Below are 11,434 nucleotides of genomic sequence, written 5' to 3' on the forward strand. Positions count from 1 at the left end.
TTTCTTTAGCTTCCCGAGTTACTGTCTTCCTCTGTTCCTCAAAGTTCAAACCCTAGCCTTCTTCTCTAGTTCTCTTCGCCTCTTCGCTTCATCTCCAGTTCTCCACCCAGCCACCGTTCTCTTCGCCTGCTCCGTCTCCGTGGAGTCGTGGACGGTGGACAATAACAGGAAAAGGGTAGTGAAGGGCTGAGATTTTTATTGCTCGAAAGAAAAAGGAAAGAAAAACAGGAGGCCTGATATTAGAAAAAAGATTAAAACCAAAACCGACTCCAAATACTTGCAGGTTATAAAATTGCAGTTTAGATTACTGAATTGCAAACCTCTTTCCTCTCAAATTTTCCAGAAAACCCTAATCGAAGAGAAGCAATAGAAATTGAGAAAAAACTTTAAAGAAAAATGGATGACTCTATCCCTGTTCGTCTTTTTTGTTCTATTCCTCCTCTAACTGAGTTTCGGGATGCAGATCCATGGGATAGCACTAACCTCGATAAGTTTACGGACGATCTTCTAGCGAAGTGGGACGAGTAAGATTATAATTTTCCAGATTTTATCAAACTTAAGCTTTTCTTTGTCTCTGCTATTATTTAGTTTTCACAATTATGATTATTATTATTTTAAATCTATATTGTTTGAATTCTAAGTTTTTGTTTTAGGGGTAATAATGATAATAATGATAATGCTGAAGTGCTGACTTGCTGAGTGCCTGAGTGATTATTTTAAATCAAATGTTGAATGATTGTTTAATTACTTATTTGGAGAATGATTTGTTTTTGAATGTTAGCATGGAAGATATCATAAATCGATATCAAAACATGAAAACTCGTCGAGAACTATTGTAATAAGTTTGCATTACTATTTAATTATCTTTTGTAGTATTATATGAACATTTGGTTGTATTTTGTACTGTTTGAATATTTAGATGTATTTTTTAGTACTATTATTTGGTTGTTTGGTAAAATTTTTTTTTTACATATTTGATTATCGATTGTGACTCACCAGTCGGAAATTCCTGGGTCCGCCACTGTATAAGGTGTAGCTTAATTTTGTTTATCTATACATACTTAATACTTTTACGGCTTTACCATAAGAGATTAAGAGATGTTGCTGTTCTTTCCCTTACTAGCAATCTTCTCCCTCACCATACTATATCTGTTTCTTCTTCCAAAGAACACAAAAAATGAGCCATCATTTAATCATCCTCCTGGACCTAAAGGAATCCCTTTCATAGGAAACCTACACCATTTGGACACCTCGAAACCTCATGTATACCTTGCTGAGCTTGCTAAGACATATGGTCCAATCTTAAGCTTGAGATTCGGACATGTGCCGGTTGTTGCGGTTCATTCAGCCAAACTAGCCAAGGAGGTCCTTCAAACACAAGACCTCAACTTTTGTAGTAGACCACCCTTGGTTAGTATGCAAAGGCTAAGTTATAATGGATTAGACATGGCTTTTGCTCCATATAATGAATATCAAAGAGAAATAAGGAAGATAAGTATTGTTCATCTCCTTAGCTCTAAGAGAGTAGAGTCGTTTGCTCCGATTCGACAAGAAGAAGTCTCAAGGGTTATGAAGAAGATCTCCTCTCTTTCTTCTGCTTCGAAAATTGTTAATTTAAGTGAATTGCTTATGGGATTTTCAGCTTCAAATATATGTAGGATTGCTTTCGGCAAGAGGTACAACTCTATCCCATAAAGCTATCTTTAATTTTAGTGTTATGACATACTATATATATAGCTTGAATCTTTACTTGATTAATGCATGACAAATTAAAATCATGCATATGATTGGTGTAATTAATGTTTATTTTAGCTAAATAGTTTACTTTAGCTTTTTATATGCAATTCTAGGGTTATACTGTGTGAGATACTTATTTTTCCTAATATCAAGGTGATGCTTAGAGAGTTAGAGTAAAATCAACCGTGAATAGCTTTTACACCGTGCTATGCGCCTATATTACTTTTTCTAGTAACTCAAAAATAAATCATGCATACATGTATAGATAATTGTGTATAATACTTGTACATTATGATTATGAAAACTCGTTGAATTTTAAATTTTGAATAATGGGATTTCAAAGTGGAATGGGAAGGGGGGCAAGTTGAGAGAAATCTTAATTCATGCATCTTTTAAAATAATCAAAATAGAGCTAAGAATGTAGTTATGAGAATAACATAATATACAAAGTTCTTTTTAACGAACATTAGTGCCTATATGATGACTACTTCCATTGATTTTACTCAACTGATCGAATCGATTTTTGTTGCATAAAATCAATTTTTATTGATTAATACACTGCCTTTTCGAATCAAAATAAATTGAAAGATTCACTATATTGTTTTTGTCATGTAGTCACTAATTTTTACTGATGATCAAAAGTGATTTTTAAAAGTTTAAAACTAGGTCAAAAACTTCTACTTGTACAACTTTCGCTATTAATATCGATTCATGTCAATCAAAGATATCGTCTTTGTCCTAATACATAGGCTTACATGCATGGATAGGTACGAAGATGATGAAGGATTATCAAGGAGCAAATTTCATAGCATGCTAAATGAAGCAGAAGCCATGTTCACAAGCTTCTTTTTTAGTGATTATTTTCCTATTATTGGGTGGCTTGATAAAGTAACTGGAAAGTTTTCTAGACTTGAGAAGATATTTAAGGAAATGGATGCATTTTATGAAGAGATCATAAATGACCATCTTGACCCTAACAAGCCTAAATCTGAGAGGGAGGATATAATTGACATTCTACTCCGCCTTAGAAAACACCATCCCTCTTATCAACTCACTTTGGACCACATCAAAGCAATTTTAATGGTAAGTATATGATGGTTTAAATATATTTTGTTTATCCCAAAGTTGTATTGAGAGTATTGAGTGGTTATATAATCTTGATGCGGTGGACAAAAGAGTTAAGAGGAGTCGTAGGGACCACGTTACTTAAATAGGAAATTGAGCAATTTTAAAGGGACATACCAAAAAAAGAATTGTGATTTAGATCAATCTTTTAAAAGACTAAGAAAATAGTTGTGTCGTGACATGTTCATGTCATGTCTTTTGTTCTTTTGTGTTATTAACAAAATCCATCAAAAATAATGTATTATGTAGGATAGTTGTGTAATTTGACCAATTTATCTAAATAGGTTGTGTTCAGATTTTCATGACACGTGGACTTTGTGCCCTTTCTCAATAATTTCATGTTCATGTTCATTTCGATTTTCATCATATTGTCGTGCCATATCATGTCAAAGATTCAGCTCTTTTGTGGAGTATACTTTAATATTTGAAGGAAAGATAAACTTTAACTTTAGAATAACTGGTCTCATGGTAACTAAAACTTATTCACTATAATTCTTCTTGACATAGGTTACTATTGTTTTTTTCACAGAATATATTTGTTGCGGGAGCAGATACAAGTGTAGTGATGGTTGTTTGGGCAATGACGGAGTTGATCAAGCACCCCGAATCAATGAACAAAGTACAAGAAGAGCTTAGGAATGCTATTCAAAACACGAATTGCATCAACAAATGTAACTTTAAGGAGCTTAAATACTTTCAAGCAGTAATGAAGGAAACATTTAGGCTACACCCTGCAGCGCCATTGTTAGTTGCGCGCGAAGCAATTCAAAAAACCAAGATTGAAGGGTATGATATTCTACCCGGAACATTAGTACATGTGAACGCGTGGGCTATTGGAAGAGATCCCGAGTCTTGGATAGATCCCGAAAAATTCATGCCCGAAAGGTTTTTAGAAAGTACAATAAGTTTCAAAGGATGTGACTTTGAGCTAATTCCTTTCGGGGCTGGAAGAAGAATATGTCCTGGTTTACATCTCGGTGTTGCTAACGTAGAGCTCGTACTTGCCAATTTGTTGCACTCGTTCGATTGGGAATTGCCTAGTGGTGTTAAGAAAGAAGACATTGACACTGATGTGCTTCCTGGTATCGCTATGCATAAGAAAAATCCATTGTGCCTGGTGGCTAAAAAATATTAAGGCCAAATGAAACCTTAATGTGATGATCAAAACCTAGGTTTTAATTCATTATATATTATCGTGTAATAAGTACAATTTTTACAATATTGAACCATGAAAATAAGTCGATCGTTAGGGATCGAAGAGCCCGCAACTAAATCCCTACGTTATAAAAAGTACAAGATTATTCTTATAAATAATGTGTTGCCAATTATATCCTTTAAAATGTGCATTTACATGTTTACTCTCGTTAATATATACTATGTGCAAGTTGTTATTTTGTCTTCATTAATGTTAATTACCTTTTTATTGAACTGTTTAGAATAGTGTGCGGACATTTATACCCCTAAAATATTTGTTTACATATTTTCCCTTATTAATGTAACCAACGATTGAATAGCTCCCCAAATATGACTAGCTATGGCGTGCACATCGCGCGCGTTAGCTACCCTAGTGTAGGTAAAAGTTAGCTTGTCTTTTGTGCGGCTAGTCACACCATGTGGCCGCTTGTAAAATAATAAAGTAACTCTATAACACTGATTAAGTAACCCCTGTAATACTGACCGAGTAACCCCTATAACACTAACCGATTAACCTCTACACACTGACGAAGTAACTCCTGTAACACCGACCGAGTAACCCATATAACACTAACGAAGTAACCCTTATGATGGTTGGCCACACGATGTGACCAGCCACGTATAAGAGTTTGTGTAATAGTGTAAATGGGGGAGCAAAGTTAGTTGGAAGAAACTAAGTTACGTACCTCATTAACTCCTGTGTATTTATGAAGCTGAAAAAGATAACAAACAAGAATTATCCAAGCTAAGTGTAACTCTTCTTGCAGAGTAGCACATTGGCCCATGCTTCCCTCCACTACCGGAGAACACTGAATATACCAAGCTACCCCGGCCAGGCCATAAAGGCCATACCGCACATTGTTTTATGAATGACAATTAATGATCAATTTGTATGTGTTTGTTAGAAATCCAACAACAGTTTTGCATGAGAAAAATATCTCTTATTATTGATTGATTATATTACAGTCCCTCTGTCTTTTATTGTTTATACCATTTGACCCAAAAATCTCTCATATAAAGTGGGCATATGGTCCAAACAAAAGGGGATTGAGGAAGTAATGTGCAATAGCATTTAGATACTACATGATCGGTCTAAAAAAAAAAAAGTGCTAAACGAAGCCATTTTTTATTAAGCAAAGGTTTGATTTTTAATTTTTTACTCACTATATCATCATTTAATGTACTTTAATGAAAAGAATATAATAAATATGTTACATGGTTTAGTGGTTAAGTCTTTAATACTTCGTATATAAACTTGAGGTCATGTTAAGTGAGAAGTGATTCAAAGGTATTAATTAAGTTTTTCGGTACTTAATTAGAGATGATTTGAGACAGTTTCACTCAAAATTGTTATGTACTCCGAATTAAAATAAATTTCTTCTTGACAAAAGGTTAGATTCCTTTTTTTCATAATATATTTATCGCATCAACCGATACTAGTGCAGCTATGGTAATATGGGCAATGACCGAGCTAATAAAGCATTCCAATTCAATGAAGAAGGTACAAGAAGAACTAAGAAATGCAATGCAAAACAAGAGTCGTTACATACACAGTGATGACCTTAAAGATCGACGATACTTCAAGGCAGTGGTGAAGGAAACCTTTAGGCTACACCCTGCAAGCCCAAAACTAATAGCAACGAAACAATCCATAGAAGTACATTAGAAGGGTATGACATTCTACCCAAAAACATTAGTGTATGTGCTATTGGAAGAGATCCTAACTCTTGGAAGGACCCCGAAAATTTTGTTCCAGAGAGGTTTTTGGAAGTTCGATAGACTTTATTGGGTGTGACTTCGAGTTAATTCCTTTTGGAGCTGGAAGAAGATCGTGTCCTGGCTTACATCTTGGTGTAGCTAACATGGAGGTTGCACTTGCCAATTTATTGCACTCTTTTGATTGGGAATTGCCAGCTGCTTTAGAAAGGGAGGACATCGACACTGATGTAATTCCTGCATTGCTATGCATAAGAAAATTCCATTATGTCTTGTGGCAAAAACAAAATTAATGGACCATATGAAACCTTAAGCTTAATTATCAAATATGTATACTCTTATATTGTCATGTACGCTTGTAATAGAACAATACTTGGTGTTTCGGGTGAAAACAATGGGACCTTGCCGAAGGTCCGCTGAAATGGAGAAGGCTGGATTCGGTCCAAGTTATGTTGGGCCGAGGATTTCCTGCACAGTAAACACACGTAAACTAGCCTCGGGGGTGTTGCCGAGGAAGGCCCCTCCGATGCTAAAGTCAGTACAATGTGTAAGAAGAAGACACTATGCAAGAGAGTTTGTTGCTTGAGGCTTTTGTGGAATATCTCAGAATATATGAATGAGCATATGAATCTATGAATGAATCAGAATATGAATCCCCTTTTGAATGTATCAATATGATGGCTTTTATACCTCATCATACATGGAAAGGTTGGGCCTCAGCCCAATTGGCTTGCTTTGTGGGCTGACCTTTGACTTTAGCACAATTGGAGAGTTGAACCTTGACCTTGGGCTTTTAATTGGATCATTTAGTGCTTAGGCCCAATTGGACTAAATTGGACCCAAACAACTTGCCCCCCAGACCCGATTTGGAAGGATGACGGGTCGGGTTTGATTTAATTCAGAAAAGGAGGGAAGTAAATGATTTAATTAACCCAAAAATTTGAATTTAAACCGTAATTAATGAGATAACAACGGTTAATGATTGTGGAAGTTGGACGGATAATGGGCAGTTTAATCACAAGATCATGTGTTTAATGGTTACTTAGTGGAGTATTTAAGAGAAATTAAAACGCAGACTCCTCGTATCCCGTACCTGGAGATATAAACAGAGGCGCGTCATCTCTCCTCACTTATTCACCAACACAAACCCAGAATTCTCGAGAGAGAAACCAAGAACCCGCATCAAAACTTCGCAAATTCCCCGAGCATTAAGCTTAGAAATTGAGACTTGCCACTACGAACTCGTAAATCGGCAACTTTCGCTTCAGATTAAGGTAAATTCCTTTGATTTCAGTTTATTTTTCTTCGAATTTGAACTCCTTCCCCTTTTCTTTCGACTTTTTTCTTCGAAATAATCAATGGCAAGAGGAGTTAGAGGTAGAGCCCGTGCTCCAAGAAGAGCAAGGCCGATTCCCGATCCTAGGAACAGGATTGGGACCTGGAATGGACAAAGGCCAGAGTCTGATCCTGCTGAAGGGATTAGGGCGACTCCCCTTTCCTCGGCTCCTCCTCAGAGAACGGAGGAGCCGAGCGCTTCTGGACGGGATGATGAAGTTCCCGCTGTCCTTTGGGATATCCTCCCCGGGTTCTCAGAATGGGAGAATGCCGAAGTTGCTTCGGCCATGATAAAGAACCGCCCCTACTCATGGTGGGTGGAGAATGCCGATCAATATCGATTTGCCGAGCAAATTGAGTTGCATTACGGCATTTTTGAAGCTGATGGGTACTGGTGCCGAATGCCCTCGGCATCCGATAGAATCCATCGTCCACCCCCGGGGTATGTGGGGGTGTACACGAGACAGCTTCAGTACGGGCTGAGGTTCCCTTTGGACGTATTTATCCGAGACTTGCTGATCCATTACAACATCTCACTATGTCAGTTAACTCCCACCAGCATCCGAAGGGTGATGACTTACTTATGGGTCTGCAAGTTCTTCAAGTACGTGCCGAACCTGCACTGCTTCAAAAAGCTCCATCGGCTAGTGCCAAATATTCAAAGTGGGCACGGAAGCCATGGTTCTGGGTGGTACCGGATTGAGTCCCGGCCCCAATACCTAACCATGTGGCCAAACGACTCTTCAGACAAGGACTGGAGAGGTCAATGGATTTGGGTTAGGGCACCCACAGATCCGGGCCACCCTTGCGTCTTCAGCGCTCCCCGGTACCTCGCTGAGCCTGATCCCGAAATGGGAAGTCTAGGTCCCCCCGCAGATAACGGGGCGGATCCGAACCTGGATCAGCAACATATCTTCGGAAAGCTGCCGAACCGGGGGGGCAGTGGCCGAATGCAGCATATCCCGGAGACTTGGCTCCCCGATACGCATTACGTTTTCCAAGAGAACATGCTAGCAGCTGTTGGCCTCAGCCGAAAGTTTAAGGATGGTAAGCTTCTTCGGCTGGGGCCGAGGCTTTTTAACTATCTCTTTTTCTTCTCTCGCTTCGCTTTTTTTATGCTGTGCCAACCTATCTGAGCTAACCTTTCCCCTTTCCTTTTTTCAGAGCGGGACGAGACCAACGTTGGCATTAACTACGCTCGTCTTGGTGTCAACCGAGAACGAGTTGTAACTGAACGGGCCCCGTCTATCACTGAGCCGAGGCATAGGGAAGTTCATCTAGACTCTTCCCACTTCCAAATTGAGGCTGTTGCTCTGTATCAGAGGCAGAAGCCTTGGTGGAAGAAGAGAGACCCCTGGTTTCAGCTGCTGGACGAAGAAGCTGAAGCTGCCCGCACAGCCGAAGAGGTTGCACGGGTTCTCGAAGCTTGCGAAGGAGGAGAAGGGTCCTCCAGAGCTGCTGAAGCCGAAGCTGCAGCTAGAGCAGCTGAAGAAGACGAGGCTTTGCTGAATACCTCGGTGAGCTTTCAGACTTAACTTTTTCTTTTTTCTTTCTTCTTTTTTTTTTTTTTTTTTTTTTTTACTCACATTCTTCCTCCCCCCTGTCTGTTACAGTCTGAAGAGAGTAACAGACACAGAGAAGGCAAAGCTCCTGTTCGTCCCGAAGACCAAATACAAGGAGATTCCTCAGACTCAGATATGGACGAGCAGCCCCTTCTGAAAAGGCGCCGAAGGATGGCCATCATCGGCCCTCATGACTTTCAGAGGAGGCCGATGACCATCGGCGTTGCAATAAGGGAACCCGATGAAGGCAATGGATCGCCGAGGGTTCCCCGGCCACCACCCCAATCACCTCAAAAGACCCCTCCGCCACCTCCTGAGATGGAGGTGGATCAGAAAACTCCCGAATCTAAGGGAGGGGTCCAAGAAGAAATTAAGGAGAGTGCTGCTGAGCACCAAAACAAGGATGCCGTGATGTCCAGTGCTGAGGGCTTCACGGCAGACATCGCAAGAGAGGTTGAGGCTTTCGTCCTCACCCCTGAAGAAGAGGAGGTCATAGTAATTGACTCCTCTGAGAAGGATGATGCTGAGCCATCCAAAGCTAATCAAGCTCCATCGTCATCCTTCCCTTCTTTCCAGACTCTGCAATCTGGAGAAATGGGTTTCTCGGCCCCCCGAATTCCAATCCCAGACCACATCTGGGACCTCATATGGGGTCAGAACCGAGAAGGAGCTGCAGCCTACTTCGGCGATTTTGCTGGCATGTCCGAAGTAGATAGGGCAAGGATCTGGTCGCTGAAGGCCACTGCTGGGATGGGCGAATCCAGCAGATCAGTTCCTGACCCAGCCAGGTCTAACCAACTGCTGATGATGCAGGTAATTTTCCTTGTCTTCATTTCCTCTGAAATTCAGCTCTATATATTTTTTTTTATTTTTTATTTATTTATTATTTTTTTTTGTCTTCCTGTTTTCAGTTCGTGCACAATCAGACTCTCACTGTAGAGCTGATAGATACCCTACAAGATAGGGTAGACGCTGCTGTGCACGACAAGAAGGTGGCTGAAGAGGAATTAAAGCTTGCTAAGCTGAAGCAAGCAGCAGCTGAAGAGAAGCAGCAGAAGGGTGAGGAGTATGAGAAAAGAGCTGCTGAAGCCCTCAAAACCTTCTGCGACGCTATGGATAAGGAAGTTTTTCCCCCACTGATGGAAGGGGAAAAATTCCTCCAGGAGCATATGGGAGTGGACGTCTCCAAATTCAAGGCTGCTGTTGAGAGCCGAATTCAGGAAGGAGCTGCTGCACAAGCTGAAGTGCAGCAACGTCTAGAGGCTGTTGAAGCCAGCCGAATGGCTGCTGAAGAGCTGCTCCAGGCCAAAGATGTCCAACTCTCAGAGGCTGCTGCTGCTGCCGAAGCCCAAAGAGCTAAACTTCATGAGGCTGAGGATCAACTGATGACCCAGAAAGTCGAAGTGGCCCAAGCTCAGACAAAGGCTTCCCGAGTTCAGCAGGAGCTGAATGAGCTGAAAGGTTCCTCCTCCAAGCTCGCTGATGAGCTGAAGAAATCCAAGGAAGACTTGGAGGAGACCCAGAAGAAGCTGGCTGATGCTGAGGCTTTACTCAAAGTCCGTGTCTATACCCAAGAGGAATATGAGATGGGTTTCAGAAACGGGTTCCGAGTATGCCGAAGAGTCTGCCTTCATGCTGAACCGAAGCTGGACTGGTCTAAATGTGCTGAGTGGGTCCAGAATCCCGAAGACCCTCATATGAAGTATGCAACTCCAGCCGAAGCTGAAATCCTTAAGGCTGAGGAAGCCGAAGAGGAAGCTGAGAGAATGGAGTTGGAAGCTGAACAGAGGGAAAGGGAGGCTCGGCAGAGTGCAAAGCCCGCTTCTTCTGCTGCTGGGGCTGAGGCCACCATGGGGCTCAACGCTGATCAGTCTGATCCTCAGGCTGAAGCATAGGAACTCGGGCAGTCGTCTTCAGAATCTTGCGGTTCATCATGTGCTTAACTTTAGACTTGCCGCTTTCTGAATTTTTTGCCTTGTTTTTTTGCTTCAGCTTGCCTTGTCGTACAGCAGTTTTATTTTTTTTTTTGCTTATGTACGTATTTCGGCAGCTGTTATTTTCCGCTTGTGGGCGGCTGCCGATACTGTTAAATTGAACTTGTAGCTCAATTTTAGAGCATGAATTATTAATCTGATGCTCTTTTCTTCAGTTGCTTTATTTTTGAATGCTTTACTGTTTCTGTTTCTTCAATTCTGCCGAACATACTTGCACTGATAGTGCTTCTTGCCCCCCCAGAAATTGAAGTATGACTTCAGCTGAATAAGCAATTTCTTCACTTCTTCGAAATGAGTATCCGAAACACAGGGCCAACTGAAGGCAATGCTTCTGGGATACAAGTCTTACTGAAGATTGACTTCATCTGAAAGTTGGATATCCGAAACACAGGGCCAACTGAAGGCAATGCTTCGGATATTAGCTTTCTGGGATACAAGGCTCAGTTAAGGCAATATCCCAGAATTGTCCATGGACTCATGTCTTTGGAGAACAAGTCTTACTGAAGTTTGACTTCAGCTGAAAGACCAGTGTTCTTTAAAAAGACGAGTTTTGTCAGCAATCTGAAACCCAGTTACCCGAAGGCGAAGGTTTCAGACGAGGCTGATTTAAAAATTTTCAACTGTTGCTGTTATCCTTGATTTTCTTTCTATCTTTGAAAAATGGATACCCGAAACACAGGGCCAACTTAAGGCAATGTTTCGGATAATGGCTCTCTGGGATACAAGGCTCAGTTAAGGCAATATCCCAGAATTGTCCATGGACTCATGTCT

The 11,434-nt window shown here is 40.7% G+C and overlaps 1 protein-coding gene across 1 annotated transcript; it reads left to right on the forward strand.

Moving 5' to 3' along the window:
* The first annotated feature begins 1,062 nt into the window (after positions 1 to 1,062).
* On the forward strand, positions 1,063 to 4,173 carry LOC110709847 (cytochrome P450 83B1-like). Its single transcript, XM_021888107.1, has 3 exons — positions 1,063 to 1,676; positions 2,505 to 2,820; positions 3,392 to 4,173. Exons 1-3 carry the CDS (start codon positions 1,099 to 1,101, stop codon positions 3,995 to 3,997), a joined length of 1,500 nt encoding a protein of 499 aa, XP_021743799.1. The 5' UTR covers positions 1,063 to 1,098; the 3' UTR covers positions 3,998 to 4,173.
* Positions 4,174 to 11,434: the final 7,261 nt, after the last annotated feature.

Source organism: Chenopodium quinoa, unplaced genomic scaffold (genome assembly GCF_001683475.1).
Source record: "Chenopodium quinoa cultivar QQ74 unplaced genomic scaffold, ASM168347v1, whole genome shotgun sequence".
Taxonomy (NCBI): Eukaryota; Viridiplantae; Streptophyta; class Magnoliopsida; order Caryophyllales; family Amaranthaceae; genus Chenopodium; species Chenopodium quinoa.

Coding starts and splice junctions, on each gene's coding strand:
- LOC110709847 (XM_021888107.1), top strand. CDS start 1,099: ATGTTGCTGTTCTTTCCCTTACTAGCAATCTTCTCCCTCACCATACTA. Junction 1,677..2,504: donor AGGATTGCTTTCGGCAAGAG/GTACAACTCTAT, acceptor ATGCATGGATAG/GTACGAAGATGATGAAGGAT. Junction 2,821..3,391: donor ACATCAAAGCAATTTTAATG/GTAAGTATATGA, acceptor TTTTTTTCACAG/AATATATTTGTTGCGGGAGC.